This window comes from Colobus angolensis, unplaced genomic scaffold (assembly GCF_000951035.1).
Source record: "Colobus angolensis palliatus isolate OR3802 unplaced genomic scaffold, Cang.pa_1.0 Scaffold257, whole genome shotgun sequence".
In the NCBI taxonomy this organism is placed as follows: domain Eukaryota; kingdom Metazoa; phylum Chordata; class Mammalia; order Primates; family Cercopithecidae; genus Colobus; species Colobus angolensis.
The window spans coordinates 4,776,412-4,798,157 of NW_012115788.1; the positions used below are offsets into that span (position 1 = coordinate 4,776,412).

The window sequence follows — 21,746 nt, forward strand, 5'->3', positions numbered from 1 at the left end:
TATGGTATCCCACTGTGGTTTGGATTTGCATTTCTCTAACGATCAGTGATATGGAGCTTTATTTCGTATGCTTGTTTGCCGAATGTATGTCTTCTTTTCAGAAGTGTCTGTTCATGTCCTTTGCCCAGTTTTTAATGGGATTCAGGTTTTTTTCTTGTAAATTTGTTTAAGTTCCTTGTAGACTCTGGATATTAGACCTTTGTCAGATAGATAGATTGCAAAAATGTTCTCCCATTCTGTAGGTTGTCTGTTCACTCTGATGATAGTTTCTTTTGCTTTACTGGAGCTCTTTAGTTTAGTTAGATCCCATTTGTTAATTTTCGCTTTTGTTGCAATTGCTTTTGGCATTTTTGTCATGAAATCTTTGCTTGTGCCTATGTCCTGAATGATATTGCCTAGATTTTCTTCTAGGGTTTTTATAGTTTTGGGTTTTACATTTAAGCCTTTAATCCTATCTTGAGTTAATTTTTGTATATGGTGTAAAGAAGGGGTCTAGTTTCAATTTTCTGCATATGGCTAGCTAGTTCTCCCAGCAACATTTATTAAATAGGGAATATTTTCCCCATTGCTTGTTTTTGTCAGATTTGTCAAAGATCAGATTGTTGTAGGTGTGTGGTTTTATTTCTGAGTTATCTATTCTGTTCCATTGGTCTATGTGTCTGTTCTTGTACCAGTACCATGCTGTTTTGATTACTGTGGCCCTGTAGTATAGTTTGAAGTCAGGTAGAGTGATTCCTCCAGCTTTATTCTTTTTTCTTTGGATTGGCTTGGCTATACGAGCTCTTTTTTGGTTCCACATGAATTTTAAGATAGTTTTTTTCTGATTCTGTGAAGAATTTCAATCTTGGTGTAATGGGAATAGCACTGAATCTAGAAATTACTTTGGGCAGTATGGCCATTTTAACAAAATTGATTCTTCCTATCCATGAGCATGGAATGTTTTCCCATTTGTGTGTGTCCTCTTTGATTTCCTTGAGCAGTGGTTTGTAGTTCTCCTTGAAGAGGTCCTTCACTTCCCTTGTTAGCTGTATTCCTAAGTATTTTATTCTCTTTGTAGCAATTGTGAATGTGAGTTTATGCATGATTTGGCTCTCTGCTTGCCTGTTGTTGGTGTATAGGAATGCTAGCAATTTTTCACATTGATATTGTATCCTGAGACTGATGAAGTTGCTTATCAGCTTAAGAAGCTTTTGGGCTGAGGCAATGGGGTTTCCTAGATATTGGATCATATCATCTGCAAACAAAGATAATTTGACTCCCTCTTTTCCTATTTTAATATCCTTCATTTCTTTCTCTTGCCTGATTGCCCTGGCCAGAACTTCAAATACTATGTTGAATAGGAGTGGTGAAAGAGGGCATCCTTGTCTTGTGCTGGTTTTCAAGGGGGAATGCTTTCAGCTTTGTCCATTCATTATGATTTTGGCTGTGGATTGTCATAGATGGCTCTTATATTTTGAGGTATGTTCCTTCAATACCTAGTTTATTGGGAGTTTTTAACTTGAAGGGGTGTTGAATTTTATTGAAAGCTTTTTCTGCATCTATGGAGATAAGCATGTGGTTTTTGTCTTTATTTCTGTTTATGTGATGAATCACATTTATTGTTTTGCGTATGCTGAACCAACCTTCCATCCCAAGGATGATGCCTACCTGATTGTGGTGGATTAGCCATTTGATGTGCTGCTGGATTTGGTTTGCAAGTATTTTGTTGAAAAGATTTTTGAATTGATGGTCCTCATGATATTGGCCTGAATATTTCTTTTTTTGTTGTGTCTCTGCCAGGTTTTGGTAGCAGAATGATACTGGCTTCATAGGATGAGTTAGGGAGAAGTTCCTCCTCCTCCTCAATTTTGTGAAATAGCTTCAGTAGGAATATTGCCAGTTTTTCTTTGTACATCTGGTAGAATTCAGCTGTGAATTCATCAGGGCCTGGGCTATTACTGGGTGGTGGTAGCCTATGTCTCTTTGTAGGTCTCTAAGAACTTGCTTTATGAATCTGGGTACTCTTGTATTGAGTGCATATACATTTAGGATAGTTAGGTCTTCTTGTTTCATTGAACCCTTTACCATTATGTAATGCCCTTCTTTGCCTTTTTTGAACTTTGTTGGTTTGAAGTCTGTTTTTGTTGTGTGTGTGTGTTTTGTTTTTTGTTTTTTGAGGGTTTTCTTGAACTTGGGAAAGTAACCCCTGTTTTTTTCTGTTTTCTCTTGGTTGGCAGATTTTCTTCCATCCCTTTATTTTTAGCATATGGGTGTTATTAAGCATGAGATGGGTCTCTTGAAGACAGCATACGATTGTGTCTTGCTTTTTTATCCAGCTTGCCACTCTGTGCCTTTTAAATGGAGCATTTAGCCCATTTACATTCAAGATTAGTATTGATATGTGTAGATTTAATCTTGTCATTGTGTTGTTCACTGATTATTATGCTGGCTTCTTTGTATGGTTGCTTTACAGTGTCACTGGTCTGTGTAATTAAGTGTGCTTTTGTATTAGCTGGTAGTAGTCTTTCCTTACTCTATTTAATGCTCCTTTCAAGATGTCTTGTAAGGCAGGTCTGGTAGTAACAAACTCCCTCAACATTTGCTTGCCCAAAAAGTATCTTATTTCTCCTTTGCTTAGGAAGCTTAGTTTGGCTGGATATGAAATTCTTCGTTGAAGGTTATTTTTCTTTAAGAATGTTGAATATAGGCCCCTGATCACTTCTGACTTGTAGGGTTTCAGCTCAGACATCTGTTGTTAGCCTAATGGAGTTCTCCTTGTAGGTGACCTACCCTTTCTCTCTGGCTGCCTGTAACGTTTTTTCATTTTGACCTGAAAAAACCAGACAAGTATGTGTTTTGGGGATGATCTTCTTGCATAGAATCTTGCAGGAATACTCTGTATTTCCTAAATTTGACTGTTAGCAAGGACTGGTAGCAAATTTGCCTCTCTAGCAAGGTTGGGGAAGTTTTCATGGACAATATCCTCCAATATGTTTTCCAGGTTGTTTGCTTTCTCCCCCTCCCCTTCAAGGATGCCAATGATTCATAGATTTGGCCTTGACATAATCCCATACTTCTTGCAGGTTTTGTTCTTTCCTTTTTATTCTTTTTCCTTTATTTTTATCTGACTGTTTTTTTTCAAAGAGTCAGTCTTCAAGTTCTAAGATTCTTTCCTTAGCTTGGTTTATTCTACTGTTAATACTTGTGATTACATTGTGAAATTCTGGTATTGTTTTATTCAGCCTTATGAGACCTATTAGCTTCTTTTTTTATACCAGCTACTTTGTCTTTAAGCTCCAGTATTGTGTTATTGTGATTCTTAGTTTCCTTGGATTGGGTTTTGACATTCTTCTGAATCTCAATGATCTTCATTCCTCTCCATAGTCAGAGTTCTATTTCTGTCATATCAGCTAGCTCAGACTCGTTAAGAACTCTTGTTGGAGAACTGGTGTGGTTGTTTGGAGGACATACAACACTCTGGTCATTTGAGTTACCAGAGTTCCTGCATTGGTTCTTTCTCATCTCTGTGTGTAGGTGTTCCTTTGACTGCAATGTAGATTGAATACAGTCAATAGACATCTTTCCTGGAAGTTTTCATAGGGCCAGACTTTACGCAGGGTCTTTATTTGAAACTGACAACTTGTCTTTGGTTTCAGAGGGAGGTATGTTAGTGAGGTATTTTTGGTGTTGAAGCTTTGGGGAATGTAATCCGGTAGGTGGCACTTAGGCATATTGGTCAGTTGGTAGACTCTTGTTTGGTTGTGTGGCTCCCCTGTTTCCTCACTGTTGTAGGCATGTTCCCTCTCAATGCTCTGAAAGTGTAGATTTCTTTCCCTGTGGAAAGCTGGCTATAGATTATGACTCGGCACTCCTGGACTGCCCCTTCAGCTCTGGGGCAATCTCAGTGTTACGTTTCTTCTCCAACTTGGTGGCAGCAGAAGAAGATACCTTAGCATGGTTGTGGCCAAGGGTCTTTTGCTTGTCTCCTGGGGGCTACATCCCATTGAGATGCAGGTCAGCAATTACTCCTTGCAATTAGCCCAGGATGGATAGTCTATGTTGTAGGTCCAAGCTCGGGGTTCCCTGTCTGGTGACAATCAGAAGGTGGGGGTAGGTAGGACCTGTGAGAGACAAACTGGCCTTCTCTCCTGGAGTCAACTGCAGCTTGTTGGAGGTATGGATGAGGCACTTAGAGTCTTTGTTCCTTTGTTAGTCCAAGGGTTCTAACAGTTCTACTGCCTTGCCTTGAAGGCAAGGGTTCTAACAGTTCTACTGCCTCTGCCTTGCAGAGGTAATGGCAGAGAGGCTTTCAGTTGCCCCTGGGGATCCTGTCCAGGGAGTTAGAAAGCTGCTACTTGATCGATAACTCTGGCAGAGTGTAGCTGGAGGTCTGGAGGACCTGTCTGGTGAGGAGATATGGGAATGGGCACCCATTAAAAGTCTGGTCACTTTTTCATAGGGCTGCTGCAGTATATTGGGACCCCACATCAGTCCCTAGTCACTTCAGATGTTTTATTATCTGGAGGTAGCAACAATGAAGGCTATGAAACAGCAAAGATGGCAGCCCGCCCCTCCCTTTGGGAGCTCCATCCCAGAAATGTACAGACCCGTTGCTGGCCCAAACACACCTGTAGGAGGTGGTTGGAGACCCCAGTTAGGAGGTCCTACCCAGTGAGGAGGAATGGGATCAGAGACCCACTTGAAAAAGCAGTCTGGCCACGTTTTCATAGAGCAGCTATGCTGTGCTCAGGGTCTGCTTCAGCCCCTGGTTGGCTGGGAGTCTCTGAAGCCTGAAGGATGGAATGGCCAAGTCAACCACACAGCAAAGATGATGGCCCACACCTTCCCCCAGGAGCTCTGTCTCAGGGAGGTGTAACACTTCTACCAGTGACTGGCTGGAGTTGTAAGCCAGTGGGTTTTATTCTGTGAGGTGCTGTGAAGTGGGGCCTGCAGACTGTCACTGGATTCAGCCCCTTTTCTAAGGGGTGTGGTTGGGGGGTTCTAACCTCTTGTTTTGCCAGAGGTGTAGCTACTTTTGACAGGAAGCCCAAAAAGGAAAAGCCCAGGTATCTAAAGCTCCCGGGTCTCTGCTTGTGCTTAAGTGGCTGCTCTGCTGAGACTCCACATAGCTCTGTGTGTCAGACTGAAGGCCCAGGTGGAGTGGATTCCTGAGGGGATCTCCTGACACAAGGTTCCAAAGATCCACGGGAGTAGCATGGGTTCCCAAGGTCATGCATTCACTCACAACTTCCCTGGGCAGAGGACGATCCCTTGGCTTCATGTCACTACTAGATGGGGTGTCACCCTGCCTTGCTTTTCTCTGCTCTCCGTGGGTCAAGTTGTTTCCTTGATTAGATCCAATGCATGTACCTGGATGTTTCAGTTGAAGGTGCTATATTTACTCACCCCTTCTATTCCTCTCCATGAGAGCCAAGCACTTTAGCTGCTTCTATTCTGCTGTCTTGGCCACCCCCAAGACTCTATTTTTGTTTGTTTGTTTTGTTTTGTTTTACAGCAAACAAGTAACACTAAATAGAGTTTCATTTAAATATTTGCTTTGGCCTGTATCTAAATCGAGTGCTTTAGTATAACACAGATAGTAAACATCTCTTTGCACCATTTTCAACTGTCCTTCCTTTATATACAACTGTAAAGGGGGCATACAAATAGTATTTACCTCAAAGGATAGATTTGCAAAAGCATGAGATAATATACCTGAAATTCAGAGCCAGCACACAGCCAACATTCAACAAATCTTAACTATTTTTACCAATAAGCAATTTTTAAAAAGACAGTCTTATGGAAGAGATATTGACTCTCTTTTTTTAATCTACTAATTGCCATACACTTCTGTTGGGGGCATTACCTGTCCCACCATTGTTTCCCAGCAAGGTCCTCGAGGTACATCTGCAGGGTGAACAAAAAAGGGTGGTCCAGTGCTATTTTCAGAGAATGATGCATTGTAGGCCTTGATCATATTGGCTTCCCAAAGGGTAATATTGGCCTTTACTAGCTTCTCCTCTTCAATCTAAAAAGCAAAAAGATAGAAACGAAAACGAAGAAAATAGAGATTTCAAAGGCATTTTTGGCAAACGTGAGACTAGGAATTGAACAACACTCTTATGGCAAGGACAATCCAGAAACAAGGCTTACCTTGTTGTTAATCTCATCCATTAATGCAAGAATAAATACATACAAATTGCCTAAAAGAAGAGCAAAAATGCGTCCCAGTAGCCATTTCAAAGCGATGAGAGGATGGTAGTCTTCTAATTCAGCAAATAAGTCAAACAGTGTTGGACAGAACATCCCTAGGAGGGACATAACCATGTTCATCTACAAGGAGGCACAAGTGAGAAACTAAGTTAATGGTGTTTAAAGTTATTATTGCTTTTTGCCAGAATTTTGGAAGATAATACAAAATCAGCATGCTATAATTTTAGACTAATGTAAAGAAAATTTGGCAGATCCTGTGCAAGCTTATACAAGGCTTCTTTGATCTTTTTTAAGACCAAAAATGATTATTTTAAGCATGTTTAGAATTTGATCTCAATAAAATGACAAGGACAATATTCAACTCACATTCTCAGGATAGGCATGTGACTGAGTGTGTGTACATGCCAGTAGTAACAGTCTGTTTCCTGGTATAGTGAAGGCGGCAACTTACATCAGTCTCTACATAGAGAACACGTATTATTTTATGTGGTAACTGATTCTGATATGGTAACGCACTTCACAACAAGATTTCCAAAAGAAATGGAAAATGATCAGCTTGAGGAGGAGGTTCAAACTGAAAATTCTAATGTGACAATCATCAGCATATGGGCTAGTTTAATCAGTTAAAATGGATGAATTCCCTGAGATGGGCCTACGCCTAAATATTGAATTTTGACAAACATAAACTTTTAAGGCCAAAAAAATGAGTTTTATTAAAGGAAACAGAAGACACTCAGAGAAACAAATGGAGAACACTTGACATAATGTTATGGAAGCCAACGTAGAAAACTTTCAAAAGTGAAATAAGGGACTATAATTTCAGAGACAAGAGAATAATGCAGGGGTGGGAAGAGGAGGGAGAAAGGGAGAAGACAGAATAGAAACATGAAAAGTAGGAAACGTGCTTCTTATTTCCTGGATGTTTGGCAACCTTATGATGATATTATTTGGCTAAAGGAAGTCAATAAAAAGAATCCAAAACACGCATTAATTTTCTAATGGGGAAATACCAATTTTAGGTAACTCTGGTGACTATCTCCTTTCCCAAATACCTGAATCAAACTATCACCACCAAACATTTCCTATTTTCTCCTGTGGACTTTGTGGTGTGAATAATTATAATAACTACCAGGCTATATTTAGAAAACAATTGCTATGAGATTTTTGTCATTTTTATTAAAATATTATGTAAGTATGACCAGCAGGATCCAAATCTCAGCATGCCATAATACAAAATCAGCATGCTATGATTTTAGACTAATGTAAAGAAAATTTGGCAGATCCTGTGCAAGTTTATACAAGGCAAATTTAAATTTGGTTTCATCAAATTTGTAAAGTTAATCACAAATCTCCATTATTACCTTCATTGGCCCCTAGGACTCAGAGGGTCCCTAAAATAGATGTTAAAGAGGTTCTTACAAAGAATAGTTATTTTATTGATAATCAACTACCCATCCTTTAGTATGGTTTATTTGCACAAAAACATAACCAATATAAATAATGGACCAAAGCTGCATGATAATGTTGCCTCCGTGTACTATTACAATTATGAGACCATTTTGAAAGCAAACTTAGTAAATGCTTTGAGGTGTTCCTCCATTTTTCATTTTAAATAAATAAAATCCCTCTACTAAATGACTTATATTTTACAAGTTTTTATGACATGACTGTATATGAAAGTCTTTAAAATATCTACTCCCATCTCTATTGGTACCACTTCTGAAATACTTAGAATGTTATTTGGAATCTTTTTCTGTAAGTAGATTATATCATTTGCTGTCCAAGATTTTTTAGAAAATTCTGTGCTTATGAAGACATATTTTAATTCCTTTGATCTATACTGTTCTGCAAAAGTTTCAGTGTGGGAAGTCTACACTTCCCACAGCCTAAATCTGCACATACTTTGAAAATGCCCAAGCTCAAAATGACGTCACATCATACACACAAACATTTTATGAACGGGAACAGACTCTAGCAACAACTCATGACCAATGATTTTCTCATACTAAATGATCTATGTCTAACCTCCTTTCTCTGATCCACTAAATGGGCAGATAGTCTAAAGGTAAATTGTGGTCACAATGTTTAATTCCTGGAAAAGAGCTGGCCTTCTTCATTTGAATAGCATTTAGAGGAAGAGGAAGTAAGGTACAGGGCAGGAGGAAATGGAGATGGAGATACTGCAGTTAGGCTTCTAATGAAAACAGAGGGAAGCCCAGACATGCCCAAAGGTGGAGAAGCAATCTGAGTGTTTCCAGGAAGATTCAACATAGGAATCAGTGGCTTTATCATGGCTGCTTCAAAAAATTCAGGCAACAATTTGATCTTTTAATGACAGATGAAGGATTTGCAGAGAAAGCAGCAAGAACCTTGGACTCGAGGTCAAGACTCCTAGGTTCTCACCCTGACTCTTCTCCTAACTCTGTGACCATAAACATATAATGCAATCTCTTGAGATTCATCATTCCCATCTGTAAAACATAATGATTGGCCTATGTGTTTTTTAATATCTTTTCTGACTCTAACTTTCCGTCATGTCACAAAATGAAAAACAGACAGTCCAGATTTAGAAAGAAGACTAGAATAGAATGGAAATGAGCAACAGGGTTGGTTAACTGTAAGGGCAGGATAGGTGAAAGGTAAAGTGTGGCCTTTTTAAATGTTCTCTCAAAGAAGCATAACCCACAAAAGAAACAAATGTCAGGTTCTAAGCACATAAAAAGCATGCAGAGACGAACTTCATTTTTTTCCCACCACCCAAGGGTGTCAGGATCTTGCTGTGCAAATTCCTGGGATCGCTTCACAGCCCAAAAGATGAGGTATCCACTCCCTCCAAGTGTTAGAAACACGAAGAAGTTAGCTAGAAACCTCAGGAATCTGATCAAGTGGACGTTTTCTTCTACTTGGGCTGCTTTTTCTTCTGTGATAGCTTCCTGTATCCATACAAACAAACAAACAAACAAAAACCCAAAATAGAATATCTTAGCTACATTTTAAAAGTATCAAAACCTCAAAAGTTATTTTTACAATCATCAGAATGTGAGGAATGATAATGTAAACTAAACCTGAGATTCTACAAACCAGGTGAATACTGCCAGCAAATGATGGTAAGTAAGAGACAGAAGGAAGAACTCTTGCAAACAAACTGTGATTGATCTGATATTAGGGTAGTCTTCATTCTAAAAATCTTCATTCCAGTGAATTTTTTTTTTCCCAAAGAGTGAGCAGCAGCAAGATTTATTGCGAAGTGCAAAAGAACAAAGCTTCGACAGCGTGGAAGGGGACCCAAGCAAGTTGCCCTCCAGTGAATTTTTTTTTAAAATACTACAAAATAATGTTTTAGGGTCACTTAAATATTATGCTTATTCCTGTAAATAATTAGTGAACATTGTTCTAGTTTTTAAAATATCTTATTATATTACTCATGGGTCTTGTTTCAATCCAGTAACATCATTTTATTACCAGATATAGAGAAGAGAAGTCTTTAAGGGATAATAGTGCTGTTGTGGGTCATGGAAGATTTTCCAGTTATAATCAGAACCATGGCAAGATCCTGGTAGGCAGAAATCATGAGTTAATCTTTCATGTAAATTGTCAAGATACTGCACTAGCTGGACCAGATGGAACGCCTCCAATTTTACTCTTAGAAATACAAATAGCAGGCTTTTGACGTTGGTACATCTACCTTAAAGTTCATTGTGATAGAATTAAATTTGTTGTCTGCCGTCTCAGGATTGCCGATCAGGTAGTCCCAGCTAGTAAAGACCTTCCAGCTGAAATTGAAAGTGTTGTCATCTCCACCTCCATCATCACCAATGTTTTTAGTCATTCTGTAAAAACAAGAAGTTTAACCCAGCAGCCAGAAAAAAATGAGATGGGGGAATAGAGAGCAACAAAGCATGATCATGAGTGTTGAAGTGGAGAAGCAATAGCGAAAATACATATATTTTATAACAAGTTTGTTCTAATGACCAGAAAATCATTTCTTTTTAAATTTTATTTTTGTTCAAGTGTTTAAATCATTCACTTTCTTTTTTTTTTTTTTTTTTTTTTTTTTTTTTTTGAGATGCAGTCTTACTCTATTGCCCAGGCTGGAGTGCAGTGGCGCGATCTTGGCTCACTGTAAGCTCTACCTCACCTCCCGGGTTCACGCCATTCTCCTGCCTCAGCCTCCCGACTAGCTGGGACTACAGGTACCTGTCACCATGCCCAGCTAGTTTTTTGTATTTTTTAGTAGAGACAAGGTTTCACCATGTTAGCCAAGATGGTCTCGATCTCCTGACCTCGTAATCCGCCCGCCTTGGCCTCCCAAAGTGCTGGGATTACAGGCGTGAGCCACCATGTCCGGCCAAATTATTCACTTTCTAGGACTTCAAGATTAATAAAGTACTAAGCACTGAAGATTTGAATAATTCAACATGCATACAAAAACATATTTTTATGTGTTTTGTTAAACTGAGATCACTAGTTCTTAATCTTTGATAAGATAAGAATTTCTTTAAGAATATGATGAAAATTATTGAGTCCCTCCCCAGGGGAAAAGAAACACATGTACTGACTTTTACCTTGCTCCACACAACTTTACTTGGCTCCCAGACCGTCTGAAGCCTCTGGATGGACTAAATCAAGCGAATAAACTCCTATGCAAATTTTAATTCCCCCTAGAATCTCCTCCCAAATAGAGATTACATTGAGTACATTAAATTTCCATCTACTCTAAAATTCTTGAACAAAAATCAACATTTTTATACAACCTTAATGCCAAGTGGTTTTATATGTATATATATATATATGTGATTCTATATATTTTTAAATCAGTGATTACATATGTGTGTATATGTGTGTATGTGTGTGTGTATATATATATATATTTGCTTGGAGAGCTTAAAATGCATTTACTCCCAGGTTTATTTTAGTGGTTAGAGATCTATGTCCTATTTACTCCACTTCCTTTTTTCCCTTTCACTATAAATAGCAAAATTAAAATTTCATATGACACAAATTATAAAATGGTCCCATAAGGTTTTGGTTTTTAAAATATTATAGTCATATAAACCCCAAAGAAGAAAGGGGCACAATGACATAAAGCTGATATTGTAGGTTGACAGGTGTCTCTAGATCATCTACATTCCCCCACTATCAGCCACACTTATCATGGAGGCTTATACATTTTAAATAGGCCAGCATGTAAGGAAAAATAACTACAGATCATTATTCCTTTCATCTGTCTACCACTTTACCCTTTGCAAATGGTGATTGTGTGTGCTTTCACATTTGTTCTCTTTAAAATCTCAGCAAAAAGTTAAGGTAGTTACTCTCCTTTTTACAGATGAGAAAGCTGAAGCTCAAAGGCATGAATAATTTTCTGGACATTATCTAGCACTGAACCACAGAGATAAGTCAAGGGCTCAGATTTTCTGACTTTGCTCCAGTGCTCAAGCTAGGACACCATGACGTATGAAAAGCCACACAAAATGCCTTTTTATTTTTTTTCAGGTCAAAAAGAGTTGAAAGCAGACACTCCCTATGGTTTAACCTAGGAAGAAAACGACTGCTTTGATTAAAATGCCACTGTCCAATTTTTGCACTGTCATTGAGCCAAGGGAAGGGCTTCAAGTAAAAATGGCTACTTGGCAGATAAGTTTTGAATGGAGTTTTATCACTGGCAAAGTTTTGACCTGAAGACAGCCTCCCAGGGAAAGGAGCCTGAGCTGAATGAGCAGACTGGGAATATCTAACATGTGGGAAATGGTGTGAAAACAAGTGGAATACCGAAAGGAATAAGGAAGGATGCCCAAGACAAACCTGCTTGCAACACATTTTTATTGAGATATGGCCGTGATAGCTACAAGCTCTACTCTTTGTCTGTAGAGCAAAATACCAACAAATTTATGAAAACTGCTCATTTTTTAAGACTGCTATCATTTTCAACCACCTTATCTGAGAAGCAATCTCAATACATCATTTACCTTGCCATGGGAGGTAGCAAAGGCAATTCTAGCATATATGTTGTTGCCTAAGGTTTTTATACTGAATTTCTTGACTTAGACCACAAGTTTGCAACTCCATTTATACCCTGAGGTCATTTGGTTATTTCATGGGTGCATGTGGAGGTTTTTAACAAATCAAATAAATGCCTCTTTAAATCCTAAACCAACAGGGTCACTATAATGTAGCCTCTGCTAAAAGGAGAGTTGAGAAGAGGAAGGGGATTGAGAGACAGGTAGGAAACAATTTGCTAGAAGCCCACAGGATAAGACCACACGAGAAAAAGAAAATTACTGGAAAAGCGGTACCAAACAACACGTGGACTCGTTCTCTCTTTTCCACGGTTTTAGTTACTTGTGATCAATTCATGGTTCCAAAAATATTAAATGGAAAACTCCAGAAATAAACAATTCATGTTTTAAGTTCTATGATGTTTTGAGTACTGTGATGAAATTCCTCACCTTCCCACTTCACCCTGCCCAGGATGTGAATTCTCCCTTTGTTTAGTGTGGATGCATCCTGTGGATACAAGAGTGTACCCATGTTGCTAGTAGTCGTCTCAGTTATCAGACTCACTATTACAGTGGGGAAATGCTTGGATTCAAGTAACCCTTATTTCATGTAATAGTCTCAAAGTGCAAGAGCAGTGATGCTGGCAATTCAGTTATGTCACAGATAAGACATAAAGTGCTTCCTTTAAGTGAAAAGTCAAAAGTTTTTGATCTAATAAGGAAGGAAAAGAAAATCATACACTGAGGTTGCTAAGATCTACAGTAAGAACAAATCTTCTATCCATGAAATCGTGAAGAAGGAAAAAGAAATTAATGTTAGTTTTGCTGTTGTACCTCAAACTGTAAAAGTGATGGTCACAGTGTGTGATTAAAATTTAGTTAAAGCGGAAAAGTCATCAAATTTGTGGGTAGAAGACATGAAAAGAAATGTGCTCCAACTGACAGCAATAGAATTTGCTATCTATAGTTTTAGGCATCCACTGGGGGTTTTAGAACATATCCCCTGAAGGCAAAAGGGTGCTACTAATTTAAATTATTTTTCCTCAGATAATTGTTTTAATTATTATTTTTTTCTTTCCAATTTTTATTTTGGGTTTAGGGAGTGCATGTGCAGGTTGCTTACATGGGTAAATTGCATGTTGTGGGGGTTTGGTGTACCAATTATTTCATCACTCAGATGATGAGCGTAGTACCCAATAGGTAGTTTTTCAATCCTCACCTTGCTTCCACCCTCCACCCTCACATAGGCCCCGTTGTCTACTGTTCCTTTCTTTGTGTCCATGTGTACTCAATGTTTAGTTCCCATTTACACATGAGAATATGAAGTATTTGGTTTTCTGTTCCTGCATTAATTCTCTTAGGATAATGGTTTCCAGTTGCATCAATGTTGCTGCAAAGACATAATTTAATCCTTAATTCTTTTTTATGGCTGCATAGCATTTCATGGTGTATATATAATACATTTTCTTCATCCAGTACACTGCTGATGGACGTCTAGGTTGATGCCATGTCTTTGTTGTTTTGAATAGTGCTGTGGTGAATATGAGTACATGTGCATGTGTCTTTACAGTAGAATGATTTCTATTCCTTTGGTATTTACCCAGTAATGGGATAGCTTGGCTAAATGGTAGTTCTGTTTTAAGTTCTTTGAGAAATTTTCAAACTGCTTGCCACAGTGGCTGAACTAATTTACATTCCCACCAATAGCATCTAAGTGTTCCCTTTTCTCCACAGTCTTGCCAGCATCTGTTTTTTGTTTTTCTGGGTTTTTTTGTAACAATAGTCATTTAGACTGGTGTAAGATAGCATCTCATTGTGGCTTTACTTTGCATTTCTCTAATGATTAGTAATGTTGAGTAATTATTTGTATGCTTAATGGCCGTGTGTGTCTTCTTTTGAGAAGTGTCTGTTGATGTCTTTTGCCCATTTTAATGGTTTTTTAGGGTTTTTGTGTTTTGCTCTTGCTGGTTAGTTTAAGGTCCTTATAGACTTATAGACTCTGGTTATTAGACTTTTCTTGGATGCATAATTTGCAAATATTTTCTCCCATTCTGTAGGCTGTCTGTTTAGTCTGTTGATAATTTCTTTTGCTGTGCAGAAGTTATTTAGTTCAATTAGGTCCCATCTATCAATTTTGATTTTTATTGCAATTGCTTTGGGAGTCTTCTTAATGAAGTATTTGCCAGGGCTGATATCCAGAATACTATTTCCTAGGTTTTCTTCAAGGGTTTTTACAGATTAGTTTTAAAAACAAAAAATCTATAGTTTTAGATTTTACATTTAAGTCTTTAATCCACCTTGAGTTGATTTTTGTATATGGCGAAAGGAAAGAGTCTAGCTTTGATGTTCCTCATAGGACTATCCAGTTATTCCAATGCTATTTATTACCCAGGGAGTCCTTTCTCCATTGTTTATTTTTGTTAACTGTGTCAAAAATCAGATGCTTGTAGGTGTGCAGCTTTATTTCTAGATTCTCTAACCTATTCCATTGGTCTATGTGGTGGTTAATATTAGGTGTCAACTTGATTGGATTGAAGGATGCCTAGATAGCTGGTAAAGTATTGTTTCTGGGTATGTCTGTGAAGGTGCTGCCAGAGGAGATTGACAGTTGAGTCGGTGGACTGGGAGAGGAAGACCCACCCTCAATGTGGGTGGGTACCATCTAATCAGCTGCCACAGTGGCTAAAACAAAGACGGTGGAAGAAAATGGGGTAAGCTGGCTTGCTGAGTCTTCTGGCTTTCATCTTTCTGCTCTGGTGGATGCTTCCTTCCATCCTCCTGCCCTTAGATATCAGACTCCAGGTTCTTTAGCATTTGGACTCTGGGACTTACACCAGTGGTTTGCCAGGGGCTCTCGGGCCTTCAGCCACAGACTGAAGGCTACACTGTCAGCTTCCCTGTTTTTGAGGTTTTTGAACTCAGACTGAGTCACTCTTGGCTTCTTCCTTCCTCAGCTTGCAGATGGCCTACCATGAAACTTCACCTTGCTGATCATGTGAGCCTTTCTCCCTAATAAAGTTCCCTTTCGTATATACACATATCCTATTAGTTCTGTCCCTCTAGAGAGCCCTGACTAATACAATCTATGTGCCTGTTTTTCTATCAGTATCATGCAGTTTCAGTTACTGTCACCTTGTAGCGTAGTTGGAAGTCAGGTAGTGTCATTCTGATGCCTCCAGCTTTTTTTTTTTTTTTTTTTGGCTTGTGATACCTTTGGATATTCGGGGTGTTTGGGTTCCACACGAATGTTAAATGGTTTCTTCTAATCTGTAAAAAAATGTCATTTGTATTTTGATAGGAATAGCATTGAATCTGCAAAGTGTTTTGGGCAGTATGGCCATTTTAATAATATTGATTCTTTCCATCTATTAGCATGGAATTTTTCCATTTGTTTGTGTCATTCCTGATTTCTTTAAGCTATGTTTTGTAATTCTCATTGTAGAGATCTCCCTGGTTAGTTATATTCCTAGATATTGTATTCTTTTTGTGGCTATTGTGAATGAAATTGCATTCCTGATTTGGCTCTCAGCTTGGAAAATTCTGGTGTATAGAAATGTACATTGGTTTTGTATTCTGAAACTTTGCAGAAGTTGTTTATCAGATCTAGGAGCCTTTGGGCAGAGACTATGGGGTTTTCTAGGTATAGAATTATATTGTCCACAAAGAGAGATAATTTGGCTTCCTCTCTTCCTATTTGCATGCTTTTTATTTCTTTCTCCTGCCTAATTGATCTGGCTAGGACTTCTTGTACTATGTTGAATAAGAATAGTGAGGGTGGGTACCCTTGTCTTGTTCCAGTTCTGAAGGGTAATGCTTCCAGCTTTTGCCTGTTCAGTATGATGTTGGCTGTGAGTTTGACATAGATGATTCATTATTCTGAGGTATGTTCCTTCAGTGCCTAGTTAGTTCAGAGTTTTTAATATGAAAGGATGTTGAATTTTATCCAAAGCCTTTTCTGCAACTATTGAGATGATCATATAGTTTTGTTTTTCATTCTGTTTATGTGATAAATCATGTTTATTTATTTGTGTATGTTGAACCAACCTTGCATCCCAGGAATAAAGCCTACTTCATCATGGTAAATTACTTTGAGAGTGCTGGTGGATTTGGTTTGCTAGTATTTTATTGAGGAGTTTTGTATCTATGTTTATAAAGGATATTGGCCTCAAGTTTTATTTTCTCATTGTGTCTCTGACAGGATTTGGTATCAAAATGATGCTGGTCTCATGGAATGAGTTAAAGAGGCATCCCTCCTCCTCAAGTTTTTGAAATAGTTTCAGTAGGATTGGCACCAACTCTTCTTTATACATCTGGTAGAATTTGGCTGTGAATTTGTCTGATCCAGGACTTCTTCTGGTTGATAGGCTTTTTATTACTGATTCAATTCTAGAATTTATTATTGGTCTGTTCAGGGTTTAAATTTCTTCCTGGTTCAATCTTGGGAGGTTTTATGTTTTCAGAAATGTATCCATTTCTTCTAAGTGTTCTAGTTTGTGTGCATAGAGATGTTTGTAATCATCTCTGAGGGTTTTCTGTGTTTCTTTGGGGTTGATGGTAATGTCCCTTTTGTCATTTCTGATTGTGTTTATTTGAATCTTCTTTTTTCTTTATTAATCTAGTTAGTGGTCTATCAATCTTATTTATACTTCAAATAGACAACTTTTGGATTTATTTATCTTTTGCATGGCTTTTTGTGTCTCAATTTCATTCAGTTCAGGTCTGATTTTGGTTATTTCTTGTCTTCTGTTAGCTTTGGAGTTGGTGTGCTCTTGTTTCTCTAGTTTCTCTACGTGTGATGTTAAGTTGTTAATTTGAGATCTTTCTAAGTTTTTGATGTGGGTGTTAGTGCTATAACTTCCCTTTTAAACTGCTTTAACTGGGTCCCAAAGATTCTGGTATGTCATGTCTTTGTTCTCACTAGTTATGAAAAATTTCTTGATTTTTGCCTTAATTTCATTGTTTACCCAAAAGTCATTCAGGAGCAGGCTATTCAATTTCCATGTAATCATGTGATTTTTAGAGATTTTTTGGTATTGATTTCTATTTTTACTGTGCTGTGATCCAAGAATGTCGTTGGTATGATTTCAGTTTTTCTTAATTTGTTGAGGATTGCTTTATGGGTGAGCATGTGGTTGATTTTATAGTATGTGCCATTTGCAGATGAGAAGAATGTATATTCTGTTGTTGTTGAGTGGAGTGTTCTGTAGATGTCTGTTAGGTCCATTTGGTCATGTGTCAAGTTTAGGTCCCAAATACCTTTGTTGGTTTTCTTCCTCGATAATCTGTCTAATACTGTCAGTAAGCTGCAGAACTCTCTCACTATTATTGTGTAGTTATCTAAGTCTTTTTGTAGGTCAAGAACTTATTTTATGAACCTGGGTGTTCCAGTGTTGGGTACATATACATTTAGGACAGTTAAGTCTTCTTGCTGAATTGAATCTTTTATCGTTATGTAATCCCCTTCTTTGTCCTTTTTGATTATTGTTAGGTTAAAGTCTGTTTGGCTTTAAATAAGAATAGCAAGCTCTTCTCTTTTTGTTTTCTGTTTGCTTGATAGATTTTTATCAATCTCTTTATGGCTTGATAGATTTTTATCAATCTCTTTATGGCTTGATAGATTTTTATCAATCTATTTGGAGCGTGTGGGTGTCACTGCATGTGAGATGGATCTCTTGAAGACAACATACAGTTGGGTCTTGCTTCTTGATCCAGTTTGCCATTCTGTGTCTTTTAATTGGAGCATTTAGTCCATTTACATTTAAGGTTAATATTCATATGTGAAGATTTGATCCTGTCATGGTGGTGTTAGTTGGTTGTTATGTGGACTTGTTTGTGTAGTTGCTTTATAGTGTCAATGGCCTATGTACTTATGTGTGTTTTTGTGGTAGTTGGTAACAGTTTTTTATTTCCATGTTAGCACTTCCTTAAGGACCTCTTGTAAGGCAAGTGTGGTAGTAATGAATTCCCTTAGCATTTGATTGTCTGAAAAAGATTTTATTTCTCCTTTGCTTATGAAGCTTAGTTTGGCTGGATATGAAATTCTTGGTTGAAATTTCTTTTCTTTTAGGATGCTGAATATAGGCCCCAATCTATCCTTGCTTGTATAGCTTCTGCTGAAAGGTCTGCCATTAGTGTGATGGATTCTTTCTGTAGGTAGCCTTTCCCTTCTCTCCAGCTACCTATGATATTTTTTCTTTTGCATTGACCTTGAAGAATCTGAGGGCCATGTATCTTGGGGATGGTCATCTTGTATAGGATCTTGCAGGGGTTCTCCGAATTTTCTGAATTTGAATGTTGACCTCTCTAGTGAGGATGGGGAAATTGTCATAGGCAGTACCCTCAAATATGTTGTCTAACTTACTTTCTCTCTCCCCTTCTCTTTCAGGTATGTCAGTGAGTCATAGGTTTGGTCTTTTTACATAATTATATATTTCTTGGAGGCTTTGTTCATTCTTTTTTATTCTTTCTTTTTTATTTTTGTCAGACTGAGTCAATTTGAAGAACCACTTTTGAGCTCTGAGATTCTTTCCTCAGCTTAGGCTGTTCTGCTACTGATACTTCCAATTGTATTATGAAATTATTGTAACGGGGTTTTCAGCTCTATCAGATCAGCTTGGTTCTTTCTTAAAATGATTACTTTGTCTTTCAGCTCTTGTATTGCTTTACTGGATTCTTAGGTTCATTGTATTGGGTTTTAACTTCCTACTAAATCTCAGCAATCTTCATTGCCATCCAGACTCTGAATTCTATGTCTATCATTTCAACCATCTCAGTCTGATTAAGAACCATTGCTGGGGAGCTAGCATGGTCATTTGGAAGTAAGAACACACTCTGACTTTTTGAGTTGCCCCAGTTCTTTTGCTGGTTCTTTCTCATCTGTGTGAGCTGATGTTTCTTTAATCTTTGAAGCTGCAATTCTTTGGATGGGGCTTTTTGCTTTTATATTCTTTGATGCCTTTGAGGGTTTGACTGTGATGTAAGTTGGGCCTAGTCAACTGGCTTCATTTCTGGCTGATTTCAGGGGACCTGGGCTCAACTCAACAATCCTGGGCTGTGTGCTGTAACCCGATGGTATAGAACCAGGCACACAGCTTTGTTCTCTGGCCTCTCAAGGTTAAACACCTGATGTGCTGAAGGAGATGAGGTGTTTCCAGTCTGTTAACAACAATGCTCCAATGAGGGTTGCTGGCAAAAGTGCTTTGTCGGGGCAGTGGTAGTGGGGTGTATGCTCATGTGTCAGTGACAGCAGAGCAGCAGGGTCCACGCATGTCTGCATGTTGGCAAGGTAGAAGGAGGAGGCTGCAGGCGGGTGTGTGTGGATGCAGGCTTGTCTTCAGAAGCTCTCCAACAGTTGGGTGGGGTCTGCCAGCAAAGAAGCTATGGTGATGGCCTTTAAGAAGTGCCCCAGTTGGACATCCAAGCCTGTGCTGCAAGTGGGCACAGCCAGGCATGAACCTCAGGAAAGCCTGGCAGACAAGGGAGGCACTCAGATAAGAATGGCCTCATTCCATGGGCAAGACAACCCTGCTCTGTACTGGTCTGACGGTCAACAAAGGCCAAAGCCTACAGGGGCATGGTGAGCCTTCAGGGATGGGTGTCCTTGGCTGTGCCTTACTGCAGTCCTTCCTTTGCCAAATATTCTGAACTCCACATGGTCTGGAGTCCTGTCCCTGCCAACTCTTCAAGCAGCTCTCCTTATCAGTTCAAATATGCATGGGAGTCATTTTGTCTCCTGTAACTAGAATTATGGAGATCCATGGTTAGAGTGGGCTATTCCACAACTATTTAACTCTTCCTTCATCAGGAGCAACTCGGGGCCAGGAATGAGTCCTAGAACTCATTCCTGAGCATAGCATTCCAAGCTTCCTCCAATTTTAGCACAGTCTACATCCTCCCTCTATCCACTCTTGATGCCTCTCTTCTGAAGATCTACTTGGAGTGTGCCAGTCTTCTTAATACCCTGGTTTCTCATTGGGAGAAGCTCTTCCTGGCTGCATCTTGTTAGCCATCTTGGCTCTTCTCAACTATTTAAAATTCTTGAGGATGGAGAAGCTGTAGCAAATATTTGACTGCAGAGGATAACAACAACATAAAATTATACTACATTGGCCAAAACCACTGGTCATTTCTTTGTTTACAATATTTCCCCAACTGAGCACCACAGGGACAAGGACTTTATTTTGCTCACCAAGAAAGATCCAGGTACTGGATAGTTCTCTTAGATTATCCATTCTAGGTGCTCCACAAATAGTAATTAAATGAATGAAAACATGAATTGTCATTCTAGAAGTAAACTTAGCACTGGAAAGAGCCTCACCAAGTAAATACATATAGCATAAATTGCATTTTTGCATAGCACAATATATATAATAAATGCATGCGACATATGCTTGTTATGCTATTGCTGTTCAGTTCTGTCTTTGTCATTATGACAGGTTTTGACAACATCACCTCACTCTGTAAATAGCTGCCATTCATTGTGAACTACTGCCATCCTTATTAGTCCATTCTTGCAAGAGGACAGCTTTTTATGTTGATTTTTATAATCTAGATGCAGTTCATAGAGCAGTAATATAAAATGGAAGGTGGTGACTTTATGTCTTTCATACCTCATTGCTTTTCTGCTCCAAGCATTTTTGAAACAAGGTCAACTATAGTTTGAGGAAGATGAGATAATCATATGTTTTATGGGATTTGCCAGAATATCATGCCCTTTAGGTCAGGTCCACTTACCCTTCCATAACCTTCTCTAGGGTCTGAAATTCATCATTACATACATCAAACATTATGATCTCCAGTGAAAATATCTCTGAGAAGTAAAATATTAGACTGGGTTATATGAGGCCCTCTGACTGCTTTCTACTAAATAGATAAGGAGAAATTCCTTTGACAAAGAAAAAAATTAATTGGGGGTGAGAATGTGGGGAGGAAAAAGAAACAATTTCAATGTTAAGAAATTAAGGATGTCAAGAGATATGGAAGATATTTAGGCAGAGTATCAGGTAGGTCATGACTGTCTGGGTAAACACGTACCAAAGAAGTGAAAAGAAAATGGACAAAGGCACTGACATCTAAGTAGAAGGCAGAAAATAGAGTCTCATTGATTTAGAAATGGTGTGTGTGAAGCTGGCCATGATTTATCTTGGAATATGCAAGAATCTTGTAGAACAAGGACTTGGTTTTGATAGGTTTAATTATTTTTTAACAAAACATTTGGTCACTTGAGTCATATCAAGGCCATAAAACTCTAAGAGAATTTAACAACAGACAAGAAACTATTTTAATATAGAATTTTTTTAAAAAACAGGCTACCCAGGATAAGACAGAGACATCAATCTATACTGATGATTGTTATCATCAATATAAATGAATCCACATTGGAAATTAGAAAAGCTAAGTCCTGGAATTAAAGCAAGGTGTTCAAAGCTCAGTTCTGCAAATTACTGGGTATTTGAACTTAGTTGAATCCTCAAACTCTGCTGAGCCTTAATTTCTCCATCCATCCAACAGGAATAACTAATGTGTACTCAACACAGTATATAAGATTGGTGGGAG

At 38.4% G+C, this 21,746-nt stretch overlaps 1 protein-coding gene across 1 annotated transcript in view; it reads right to left on the bottom strand.

The window, feature by feature from the left end:
• TMC1 (transmembrane channel-like 1) overlaps positions 1-21,746 on the bottom strand; it is a 190,132-nt gene that overhangs the window by 49,904 nt on the left and 118,482 nt on the right. The window contains exons 11-14 of the mRNA XM_011947044.1: positions 9,878-10,022; positions 8,931-9,125; positions 6,133-6,312; positions 5,846-6,007 (exon numbers count right to left, since the gene is read on the bottom strand). Coding sequence (XP_011802434.1) covers positions 5,846-6,007; positions 6,133-6,312; positions 8,931-9,125; positions 9,878-10,022 — 682 coding nt within the window. The remainder of the gene's footprint in view (positions 1-5,845; positions 6,008-6,132; positions 6,313-8,930; positions 9,126-9,877; positions 10,023-21,746) is intronic.